Raw genomic sequence first — 13308 nt, forward strand, 5'->3', positions numbered from 1 at the left:
ATCCAAGTCAGGAGGACCCAAGTTCAAATCTGAACTCAGACATTTAAACACTTTCTAGCTGTGTGACCCTGGGCATCACTTAACCCTAATTGGCTCAAGAAAATTATGAAAAGAAAGTCAACCAACTAGAAAATGACATCCAGAAACTTAAGAAAACTCCTTGAAAACCAGAATTGGGCGAATGTTATAAAAGATCAAAAAATAATAAAACAAATTAAAAGGATGAAAAAAATAAAATGTGAAACATCTCAAGAAAAACAATTGATCTGGAAAACAGATCAAGCAGAGAAACATAAGAATAACAGGACGACCTGAAAACGACAATTAAAAAAAGAATTTTGATGCTATAATATAAAAAATAATCAAAGAACCTTGCCCTGAAGTTTTGGAACAAGAAAGGAAAGCAGAAACAGAAAAGGGAAAAAAAAAAAAATCAATCAATCACCCACTGAAAAAGATCCCAAGATGAAAAGCTACAGAAATATCATAGCCAAATTCTGAAACCTCCTAGTTGAGAAAATATTATGGACAAGAAAAATACAATTCAGATATTGGTACGCCACAATTAGAATTACACAAGACCCCACAGCTATTCACATCTTTGGAACACTATATATCAGAAGAGCAAAAAGAACTGGGGCCAAAAACAATTTACCCAGCAATGTTAAGAATAACCCCTGAACAATAATAAGACATTTAGTGAATTGACAGGCTTTCAGAATTTTGTAGCAAAGAGACCAGAATTTAATAGAAAAATTGACATATAAAACCCAGAATAAATATAAGGTAAATATAAAAGACCATTCAAAGTACTCAATAAAAACAAACTTTATTTTTTATATGTGGAAATATAAACTGTGTGTCTAAGATAGTTATTAGTGATTGGATAATTCAAAAGAAAGACTGAGGAAGAATTGAATAATGATGTGGTGATTCTAAAAAGCAAAACTGTATAGGAAAAAGGAAGAAGAGTAATTATCTTATACAAATGAGGAATGAGAGGAAGAACTCATACAGAGGAATCAAATGCAAGTGGAAAGCTGGTAGTGCTGGAACCCTATTGTCATCAGTAGTGGGTTAAAGAGAACAACATAAACACGTAGAAGGATATAAAATTTTTCACAATTTATAGTTAAGAAATAACAGAGAAGGAACAGGATGACAGGGAGATACAAGGTATGAATCTTAACTTTTGGAAGGTAGGACAAGAAGAAACATTTAAAAATGAGAGAGAGAGATTAAAATAAGAAGCAGTAGAATGTATTATACCTCAGTCAATGTAAAAAAAAAAAAGCAGGGATAGCAATCATATCAGACAAAAGTTAAAGCTAAAATAAATTTAATTAAAAGAGATAAACAGGGAAACTATTATGATCAAAGGTACCATTGATTAGGATTACTTAAAACCTTTTTCACTCACAACTCTTTTTTGCCTGAGAAAATTTTAGGTGGTCCCAGATATATAAGAATATAAAATAGATACATTCAAATCCAGCATTTACTGAAAATAAATCATAAATAAATTTATTTTTAAACAATTCTTTGGTGTATGTATAATTTTACCATTAAAAGCAAAAGCAAATTTGCATACTAATAAAATGGATGTGCTTGTTTTTTTCTACATGAAGAATTAAATCTTGATGGAATATTTGATACTTTTCCTGTTGCCAAGTTTTTCACAAACCCAACATTCAATTATGTGACCCTATATGCGGTTTTGACTCTCAATTTTGGAAATTTTGCAGTATCAATATTAAACTTATGTGCATCAAATACTATAGCATATATAAATATTTTTAAGTTAAATGTAGAAATAATATTATAATAGTTAGGAACCTTAACCTACCCCTCTCAGAATTAGATGAATCTAATAAAAAATAGATAAGAAAAAAGTTAAGGAAATGTATAGAATTTTAGATATTATGGAAACCCGGAGAGAACTGAATGGAAAGAGAGAGGAATATACCTTTTTCTGAGGAATATATGGTACTTTTATAAAGACTAATCAAATATATAAGACAAAAATTTTACAGCTTAAAGCTGAAATATTAAATACTTCCTTTACAAGCCAGGCCATAAAAATTATATTTAATAAGGGACTAAAGAAACATAGGGGGAAAAAATTGGAAACTAAACAACTTAATCTTAAAGAATGTATGAGTTAAAGAAAAAATAATAAAATCAGTAAATTCATTAAAGAAAATGACAATGAATAAGCATATCAAAACCTATGGGATACAGCAAAAGCAGTAACTAGAGGAAAATTTATATTTCTAAGTGCTTATATTAATAAGAGAGAAAGAAGACTAATGAGCTGGGTATGCAATTTAAAACGACCAGAAAAAGAACAAATTAAAAATCTCAACCAAACACTAAAACAGAAATCTTAAAAATTAAGGCCAAAATTAATAAAATGCAAAGAAAACCAATGGATTAATAAATAAAACTAGATATTATGAAAAAAAAATCAATAACATAGATAAATCATTGATCATTATGATTAAAAAAAGAAAACTAAATCACTAGTATCAAAAATAAAAAGGGTAAATATAAAAAAGATGAAATCAAAGCAATTATAAGGAGCTATTTTGCATAATTATATGCCAATAAATTCAACAACTTAAGTGAAGTGGAAAAATATTTACAAAAACACAAACTAAACTGCCCAGATTAGCAGAAGAGGAAATGGAATATTTAAATAGACTATTTAAAAAAGGAAATTGGAACAGTTTATAAGTGAGTTTCCAAAGAAAAAAAGCACCAGGACCAAAAATATTTACAAGTAAATTTTATCAACATTAAAAGACCAACTAATTCCAATATTAAACAAATTATTTGGAATAATAGGCAAAGAAAGGGTCCTATAAAACTTTCTTAATGAAACAAACATAATAATTATACTTAAATCAGGAAAAGTAAAAACAGAGAAAGAAAATTATAGTCCACTTTCAATAATGAATATGGATGTAAAAACTCTAAATAAAACATTAGGTAAATGATTACAACAATATGTTACAAAGAATGTATATTGTGACCAAGTGGAATTCATGCCAGGAATGCAGGGATGATTTAACACAAGGAAAACTATTAATATAATTGATTATATCAATAACAAAAATCATGATATGAATAGATGCAGAAAAAACATTTGACACAATACAACTCATATCTATTAAAAAACATTTGAAAATAAAGACATCAATGGACTTTTCCTTAAATTGATAAGAAGCATTTACCTAAAACCCAATAGCATATATTATCTTTAACGAAGACAAATTACAAAAAAATTGTTCTATAGAGCTAGAAAAAAACAACAAAAGATTCAATATAAATAGAACTAAGAGAAAAAAGTTTAAAGAGATTTAGCAGTACCAGATTTAAAATTAGATCATAAGGAAATAAAAAAAAAAAGCCTTAAAAAAAAGATTTTTTTTTTTGGGGGGGGAGGTAAGGCAATTGGGATTAAATGACTTGCCTAGGGTCACCAAGCTAGTGAATATTAATGTCTGAGCTTGGAGTTAAACTCAGGTCCTCCTGACTTCACGGCTGGTGGACTTTCCACATTAGGGAGTAATTATCTTTTTAAATTTTTTTTTAAATTAATTTTATAATTATAACATTTTTTGACAGTACATATGCATAAGTAATTTTTTACATTATCCCTTGTACTCCCTTCTGTTCCGAATTTTCCCCTCCTTCCCTCCACCCTCTCCCCTAGATGGCAAGCATTCCCACACACATATTAAATATGTTATAGTATATCCTAGGTATAATATATATGTGCAGAACTGAATTTTGTTGTTGTTGTTGTTGTTGCAAAGGAAGAATTGGATTCGGAAGGTAAAAATAATCTGGGGAGAAAAACAAAAAATGCTAACAGTTTACACTCATTTCCCAGTGTTTCTTTTCTGGGTGTAGCTGATTCTGTCCATCATTGATCAATTGGAATTAGATTAGCTCTTCTCTATGTTGAAGATATTCACTTCCATCAGAATACATCCTCATACAGTATCATTGTTGAAGTGTATAATGATCTCCTAGTTCTGCTCGTTTCCCTCAGCATCAGTTGATGTAAGTCTCTCCAAGCCTCTCTGTATTCATCCTGTTGGTCATTTCTTACAGAACAATAATATTCCATAACATTCATATACCATAATTTACCCAACCATTCTCCAATTGATGGGCATCCGTTCATTTTCCAGTTTCTAGCCACTACAAAAAGGGCTGCCATAAGGGAGTATTTATTAAAATTATCTGGTACTGGTTAAAAAACAGAAAGCTAGATGGGTGTAACGGAGTATATATACAATCTACAGCAGCAAACAAATACAGTTATCAAGCATCTGACAAGTTTAAATACTTAAATTTTTGAGCTAAAAATTCCTAATTTGGTGATAAATGGTGAAAGGATATGAACAGACAATTATCAGATAAAGAAATTTCTAGTCATATGAAAAAATGCTCTAAATCATTACTGATTAGAAAAATGCAAATTAACACAATTCTGAAGCACCACTTCACACCTCTCAGATGGCTAAAATGACAGGAAAAGATATTGATAAATGTTGGAAGGGATGAAGGAAAACTGAGACACTAATCCATTGTTGGTAGAATTGTGAAATGATCCAACAACTCTGGAGAGCAATTTGGTACTATGCCCAAAGGGAACTTTGCATACTCTTTTGATTCAGCAGTGTCACTATTGGTTCTGTATTCCAAAAAGATCATAAAAAGAGTTAAAAAGAATCCACATGTGCAAAAATATTTGTAGTAGCTCTTTTTGTAGTGGCAAAGAACTAAAAATTGAGTGGATGTCCATTAACTGCAGAATGGCTGAATAAATTATGGTATAAGAATGTAAAGGAATATTATTGTTTTATAAGAAGTGACGAGCAGAACCAAGAGAACATTGTACATAATAAAAACAAGATTATGTGATGTTCAATTGTGATGGACTTGGCTCTTCTCAATAATGGGGTGATTTAAGACAATTCCAATAGACTTGGGACAGAAAATGCCATCCGCATCCAGAGAGAGAGAGAACTATGAAGACTGAATATGGATCAAAGCAAAGTATTAAATTTTTGACTGTTTTTTTTCCTTTCTCATGGTTCCCCCCCCTTGATCATGTTTTTTGGTACAACATGACAAACATGTATTTAACCTATGTCAAATTACTTGGTGTCTTAGGAAGGAGTGAGGTAGGGAGAAAAAACTTAGCTGCAGGTATTTGGAAAATAAAATACTATTGAAAAAAAAATCACTATTTGAGAAAAATGGTTGGAAAAATTTGAAAACAGTCTGGCAGAAATTGGCTATCTTATACCAATTACCAAGATATGATCAAAATGAAAACATGACCCTAGATATAAAGGGAGATATTACTAAAAATTTTTAAGAATAAGGAACATATTACCTATCAGATTTGTGGAAAAGTGAACAATTTATAAACAAATAAGATAGAGCATTCTGACATGTAAAATGGACAATTTTGATTACATTAAATTAAAAAGATTTTGTACAAATCAATGAAATGTAGCGGTACAGCTAGGTAGTGCAGTGGATAGAGTACTACCCCTGAAGTCAGGATGACCTGAGTTCAAATCTGGCCTCAAATACTTAACACTTTTTAGCTGTGCGACCCTGGGCAAGTCACTTAACCCCAATTGTCTTAGGAAAGAAAAAAAAATCAGTAGGAAAGTAGAAAATTGGGAATTTAAAAAAAAATAGATACTTAGATAAAGGTTTCATATTTCAAATATGTAAAGAACTTTATCACATCACATCTTAAAGAAGGTGAGACATTCCCCAATAGATAAAATATAAAAGAATACGAATAGGCAATTTTCCAATGAAGAAATCAAAAAAGTCATAAAAATGTTTTAAATCATTAATAATTAGAGAAATGCAAATTAAAACCACCTTGAGATACCATTCTATATTATGAGATTGGATAAAATGACCAAAGGGAAAGTGACAAGTGTTGGAGTGGATGTAGAAAAATTGGGACCTTAATTCATTGTTGGTGGATCCATGAGCTGATTCAAACATTTTGGAGAGAGATTTGAAATTATGCCCCAAATTATTAAACTGCTTTTGACCCACAATACCATTATTAGGTCTGTTTCCCAAGATGCTCAAGGAAAATTAAAAAGAAACCATGTGTTCTAAAATATTTATTGTTGCTATCTGTAGTGGCAAAGAACTGGAAACTGGGTTAACTGGGGAATAGTTAAGCAAACTGTGATATAAGTGCAAGGTAGAATATTATTCTAATATAAAAAATGATGAGCTCAATGATTTTAGAAAAACAGGGAGACCTCTATGAGATAATGAAGGGTGAAATGACCAGAATCATGAGAACATTCTATACATTAACAGCAATATTGTTTTAAGAACAACTTTGAATAATAGGTCATTCTATTATAAATACCCATATTAACCTCAAATTTCCGATGAAGTAAGATAACACTGACCTTCAGAGAAAGATGATAAGAGAAAATAAGCATACTACTTATATATTTATGTATACATGTGTATGAGTGTATATAACTATATATGTATTTATGTATATGTTTGTATATACATATCCACTCCTAATTTTAGCTTTCTTTAGGGTAGGAGGAGGGCAAGGGGAAAAAAAATAAGAGTAAAAAGTACACATCAGAGAAGACCAACACAGAAGTAAAAAACAAAAACAAAAACCTAGGCAATTATGAAAAACAATGTGTAGTAGTTATATAGGTTTTCTTGAAATGAAAGTTTGTTCTATATTGAATCCTCTATTATAATGTGCTGTGTATGTGGTATTTTTTTTCCCTTTTCTCATTTTGTATTTAAGTCTCCAAGAAAAAAAGAAAAACAACTTGGAAAATAGATCCAGGAGAGATATAAGAATTACTGGACTATCTGAAAGCCATAATAATAATAACAAAAAGAGCCTGGACAGAATCTTTCAAGAAACTATCAAGGAAAACTTCCCCTGCTATCATTCACAAAAGCCATTTTCTTCTCTTTTGTCCTCTGACTGTTCAAGGTTCTTCTACTCTTCACAAAAAGAACTTACCTGAAGTTGTAAGAATGGAATATTGAAGAATTTATGCAGGTACTTTAGGCCAAAGCTATTCTTCATGGAAGATTCAGCGTATCGAAAGTATGAAGAACCTGGAGGTCTGTTTTAAAAACAAACAAACAAACAAAAGATAATGCAAAAAAAGTTATAAAACTAATCAAAGGGCACTAGATAGCAAAAAGGCAGTGCCTGAATATGGAATGTCTTATTCTGGGCAAATCTATTTACTGAAGATAGATGCCCTTGGCTTGGAAAGTGACATTCAGTCCTAAAGGAAAGTTCAGGGTTGAATTTATATTCTTAAACAAAAGACTCAAATTTTTCTTAGAAAGCTAGAAAAAGGTTTGACACAATTGTTGGATGCTGCCCCCAAGAATTAATAGATTACTGAACAAAAAAACCTCAAAACTAATTTTCTTTCCAATTAAAATGTTTAGGTAAATAGGAATGGATTTATTGGTGTTAGGCTATTAAGCATTACAAAACAACTGCTTCACGTAAGGATCACATACACATGATCTAGGTATACAGACTAAGCTCAATTACAGATTGATACAGACCATAGCACTAGCTGGGAGATTTAGGAATTCAAAAGAAGTCACATGGGGCAGCTGGAGGAATAAATAGAGCACCAGTGTTCAAATCCAGTCTCAGACACTTAATATTATTAGCTGTGTGATTCTGGGCAAGTCACTTAACCCCAATTCCCTCACCAAAAAAGAAAAAAAAGTAACTTGCAGACTATATATGACAATACTGCATGACTTTTAATTTCATGTGACAAATTTTCAAGACAATTTAATTTCATCAGAATAGGTATTCCATTATTAATGCCAATAGAAATCAATCTACAACTTAATATATGGGTCTTCCTTAGTTATTCTAGTCAAAAAATTTCGTCTTCCAGTGCCAAGTCTATGGTGTACCTCTATTAAGTTGGTTGGGTTAATCCTAGACAAAAGGTTTAAATAATCCACTGCTGGACCCATGGTTAAAGTCTTTCTATCTTGGAAAGACCTGCCAGCATGTGTACAATGTTGGCATAGCATTCAAGAATTTAAGGTCATATTTATAATAAGCTGGTAGAATAGTAGTATGCTGTGCTAGAATTATTTCAATGGAGACAAACATATGAGGCAAATGAAATCACATCTACACATGGGGGCATGGAATTTGAGAACACAAATAAGGAAAAATATGCAAAGAGTAACATTTTATATTGATGTTTATATCCTAGCCAGACAGATCTGATCGATCTGTGGATTTTGATCCACAGGATCTTAGAAGCAAAAGAAATGTCAGAGGCCATCAACACAACCAACACCTGAACAAGAATCACAAGAATCAGATATACCTAATCATTAGTTATCTCTTTTTCTTGAAGACCTCCAGAGGGGCAATCCATTCCGATTATAGATGGATCTGTTAGGAAGTTTTCCCTTACAATCAAGCCTCAATTTGGTCTTATGCAATTTCTGTCTACTACTCCTAGTTCTGCCCCAAGGAGTCAAACTGAACAAATCTAATTGCTCTTCCACAAGACAATCCTAAAGAGGTATCATGTCCCTAAAAAATTATCTTGTTCACAGATTCTCAGATGTCATGAATGAAGCCTTTCCTCATCTTATGCACCTTTCTCTGGATACTCTCCAACTTATCAAATAATGTCTTTCCTAAAATGTAGTGCTCAAAACTGAACTTGATACTCCTCCTAACGTAGTGTAAAGAACAGTGCATAACATCTTTGGTCTTGAACTCTATGCCCTTAATGGATCTTAAATACTGCGTTAAGTTCTTTTGGCTGATCACCTTTTTCCTCCCAGAAATTATCATTACACTACCTTTTCCTGGTACTCCACTACCTGACTGTTCCTTTTCAATTTTCTTTGCTGGATATCCATGTTATGCTCACTAACAGGCTCTGTCATGGGTCTTCACCTCTTTTTTCTCTCTTGGTGATCTCATCAGCTCCCATGACTTGAATGATCAAATCTTTGCAAATGATTCTCTAATCTACACATCAAACCTTGGTCTTTTTCCTGAGCTTTAGTTTGGAATCAGAAACTACCTTTTGGATACCTTGAACTCAACAATTCTAAAGAACACATAATTTTTTTCCTCCAAATCCTTCCATCTTCCCAGCTTATTAGCGTCTAACCTAGTCAAAGAGGCTGGCAATTTTGGTGTCTTCTCTAATGGCTCACTTTTACCTCACATATCCAAACTGTTGCCAAATTTTTGACTTTTTATCTCTGTCATTTCTACCTTCACATTTCTTGTTATGCATAACCCCTTCTTTCACAAAACTATCAGTTCAGGCCCTCATCAGCTCTTTCTTAGGCTACTGTAATATTTTCATTTGTCTCCCTACACATTCCAATCCATCCTACACTTGACTGCTAAAATGATCAAAGTGCAGGTTCGATCATATCACTCTGTTACTCTAGAATCACATACAAAGTTCTTAAGTCATTTAAAGTTTTTCACCACCTGACTCTTTCCTATACTTCAGTTTTCTTCTATTTTCCTCTCTTGGCATACTTCTAAAATGAAGTTACACTGACTTACTAGCGATTTCTTTCACTTGACACCCCACATCTCCTGTCACTATTGCCTTTGCATTTAAGTCTCCTATGCATGGAATGCCCTTCCTCACTTCAAATCTCTTAGAAATCCAGGTTTCCTTTAAGATTCAGGTCACATTCAATCTTCTATAGAACACTTTTTCTAGCATTTTCAAATAATAATAGACTCTTTCCCCTCTAAGGTTTATATAGTTGTCTGTCTCATTAAAATGTTACACTCCTTGAAATCAAGGATTGTTTCTGCCTTTGTACTTCCAGTGCTTAGCACAGTGCTTGGTACATATAAGAGCTTAATAAATGCTTGCTGACTAACTGCTGTATCACACTGTTAATATTATATTGAGTTTGCTTTTTGCTAAAAAACCTAGAGATCTTTCTCTGCAAAATTGCTACATAACCATACATCAATCTTATTATTTCTAAGGTTGAATTTTTGAAGCCAAGTATAAAATTTTACATTTGTTCCTATTAAACTTTTTGAACCCACATATCACCCAATACATTAGCTATCCCTCCTAGTTTTGTGTCACCTGAAAATTGATAATCATACCAGAGGCACTTAATCTGAGATTTCATTCCAAAATGACACAACTCTTCATTAGGGACTAGTTTTTAAATACTGCCATTCAACAAACTCTGAAGACACCTATTTTATTATTATTGTTACATCTCTTTCCACAAAAACAGCATTAGAGGTATCACTAAATATTTCACTAAAATCTAAATTAATTATAAAGTAATTTTCTTATCTACCAGTCTAGTAAATCTGGGGGCGGAGAAAGGAATAAGATTAAACTACTATGATTATTCTTCATGAAATCATGATGGCTTTCTATTATCCCTTAATCTAATAATGGATATGGTCTTAGTGTGTGAGAAGAGTTGTGACATGGATGTTAAAGAGGGCCCACTGCTGAAATCATAGGACTTTTCCATTTATAAGATGAAAATTCTACATGTACATTCTGGCTACATTTATTAGTTGGGGATAAAAAGACGAAAATAGGAGCTCTCAGAGGGCAGGGACTATGTCCTACACGAATGTTCATCTGTCCTTTCCTTCCCCCACTCCTAATATAGCACAATGCCTTGAAAAGAACAGGGCATTAAGTGATTTTGTAGGCATCTTGATCATAGGGACACTTTTGTCTTTGTCTCTGTATCCCTGGCAATTTGCACATAGGAGGTGCTCAACAAATGTTTATTTGAAGAGATTGTTACTATTTATTTGGATGAAGTCGTTTTCATACGATACTAATGTGTACTCTGGAACACAGAATTATCTTGTTAAAAAAAAACAAAAAAACAAAAAAAATTTGTTACATGCTTCCTATGTGCAGGGCATAGTACTAATTCTGGGGTCACAGAGATGAGAACTGGGGCAGTAAACTGATCGCCCAGGTGAAGCAAAGACGAAAGTGATTATAGAAAGCAAGCACTGCCTGGCACCACCTACCTGTTGAGGTTATCAATAAACTCCCGCACATCATCTGGCAGGATGACTCGGTGTTCCCCCATGTCTCTGTAGTTCCCCAGCACACACACGGGGACATGGGTCGGCACTTTGGGAAGTTCCCGAAGTATGTAGTTGAAGGTCCTTGATCATACAGGACAGGTAAAGTTATTCCAGTTTTAGCACATTGCAGTAGATTAATTTCTTTAGACCATTCTAAAAATGCTTTGCCCCAAAAGCCAAGTAGAGATTTTCCTGATTAAACTATGAAGTCCAAATTCTTACTCTTCTTGCATTCTAATTAATGGCTAGCTGGCATTTATGTAGCACTTTAAAATAAGATTTGTGAAGTGCTTTACAAATTTCTCTTCTTAATAACCTTAAGAGGTGGGGCAGGTGCTACTTGTTATCCATTTTACAAAGAAAGAAAATGAGGCAAACAGAGGTTAAGTGACTTGTTCAGGCCTTCCTGACTTCAGGTCTACCACCCTATATCACCTAGCTTATTACTTTAATCTGGGTAATACTAATTTCAGAAATTTAAGCACATAAGCTACTTTTAAAAAATGCACCAAGAACTTCAATATTTTGAATTGACTGGGGGTGGGGTGGTCTATATACATATATAAAAATGTTAGCACAAAATCTTAATTACACTTAAAAAAAACAAACAAACCAAGTTTTGCTGTTTTTAAAGTACATACTGTACAATTAAATTAGTTGCCGACAAATGTCCAAGTATTTATTCATTAAAACATTAAATCATTACTATATATTATTTTGCTAAGGATACAAGATAATGAAATACATCTGTTCTATCATACAAAAGATTATGTTAATATCTTTTAAAAAGTTTGTTCTCCAGTGTTGCTTGGTCTTGTTAATATAAATTTTTGTAAGATTTCCCTTCACATATAATTTAAAGTAAATTTCAGCCTGTTGATCAAATAATCAAATTTTGAATATAATTCAAAGGAAACACTGCAATAACTATTATTCAAAACATCTTCTGCTTAACCTTTAGGCTCTTTGTAACTAATAGAGGATAATCGATTTGGGTTATGTATGACTTTACTATCAAGAATCTGAGTATTAAGTCATAGAACTACTCATTAAAATTAGTAAGATAAATAATAGTATATTAGAAAACAATTTGAAAGCCTGCTAACAATTTAAAAAGTCAGCAACACCAATTTACTCCAACGAAATAACCAGATATTGGAGAATATTAATCTATCCTAAAGCCAAAGGAGTCTCTCATATATGCTTACCTCCTATGTTCAACTTAGTTTGAAAGAAATGTCAGTGGTAAATCAGTGACCTTCTACTGTTATCTAACAGAAAGAAGACCCAATGGACTATTTCTAACAAACTAATGCCCACAGAATACTACTAAACAACAGGCAAGAGTTATTGGAGTACACAGCTGAAGCGAACAGCCTATCACAAACCATAAAATCCAAAGGTGTCCTAAGCCAAATGGAAATATACCAAATGGCTAGCCTTATTTCATAAATGGAAAAACTTCACTATCTTATATGTTGACACATTGAGTTTGGGAGCTCTTTGTATAAACAGCAGCTATTGGCTGTTTTTCCACAAGGGATGCCCCTTTCATAGTTGCATATGTTAATTACCAACTGAATAAAAATGTTTCCCTTTAATCCATTTAAAATGAATTACATTTCAAGAATTCTGTGATTTCTTGTTCTTTCTTGCTATACAATTAACTTATTATTTGATGGAACTGTGATCTTATTGATTTAGATCATAGTTGTGATCCCTCTAGACGTTTAGATGACAACACATGTTCAACTCATCCAGTATAATGGTTTTCCATATCCTTTCATAAAACATTCACAAGATATCTGCTTAATATGATGGAATTGTATTGGAATCAATGAAATACGTGGGCCATTTCTACATGACCAGTTCATTTCCCTTTACTGTTAAACGTTTCTCTGATAATTTTTTATGCTGTTTCTCCTACATATTTGGGGATAGAGAACAATCTACCTACTACTATCATTCATCTTTTTTTAACCTTTGGGTGAACTTTAACTTTTAATTTTTTGGAGACTGGCATTTCATGACTTAAAGCCATGTAACTATCAAAGGAACAGGGACAGGAATGGGGTCTTTATTTTTTAATTTCCTCCGTAAGGGGAATTCAGAAATTATTTCTACCAACGCAGGTC

At 32.5% G+C, this 13308-nt stretch overlaps 1 protein-coding gene across 7 annotated transcripts in view; it reads right to left on the bottom strand.

The window, feature by feature from the left end:
- Window positions 1–13308, bottom strand: part of RABL6 (RAB, member RAS oncogene family like 6) — an 80108-nt gene that overhangs the window by 30443 nt on the left and 36357 nt on the right. For all 7 annotated transcript variants that reach the window (XM_074289116.1, XM_074289119.1, XM_074289115.1 and 4 more), the window contains 2 exons: window positions 11114–11254; window positions 7067–7172 (listed from right to left, as the gene is read on the bottom strand). In XM_074289116.1, the coding sequence (XP_074145217.1) occupies window positions 7067–7172; window positions 11114–11254 (247 nt within the window). The remainder of the gene's footprint in view (window positions 1–7066; window positions 7173–11113; window positions 11255–13308) is intronic.

The sequence above is a fragment of the Sminthopsis crassicaudata genome, chromosome 2 (genome assembly GCF_048593235.1).
Source record: "Sminthopsis crassicaudata isolate SCR6 chromosome 2, ASM4859323v1, whole genome shotgun sequence".
In the NCBI taxonomy this organism is placed as follows: Eukaryota; Metazoa; Chordata; class Mammalia; order Dasyuromorphia; family Dasyuridae; genus Sminthopsis; species Sminthopsis crassicaudata.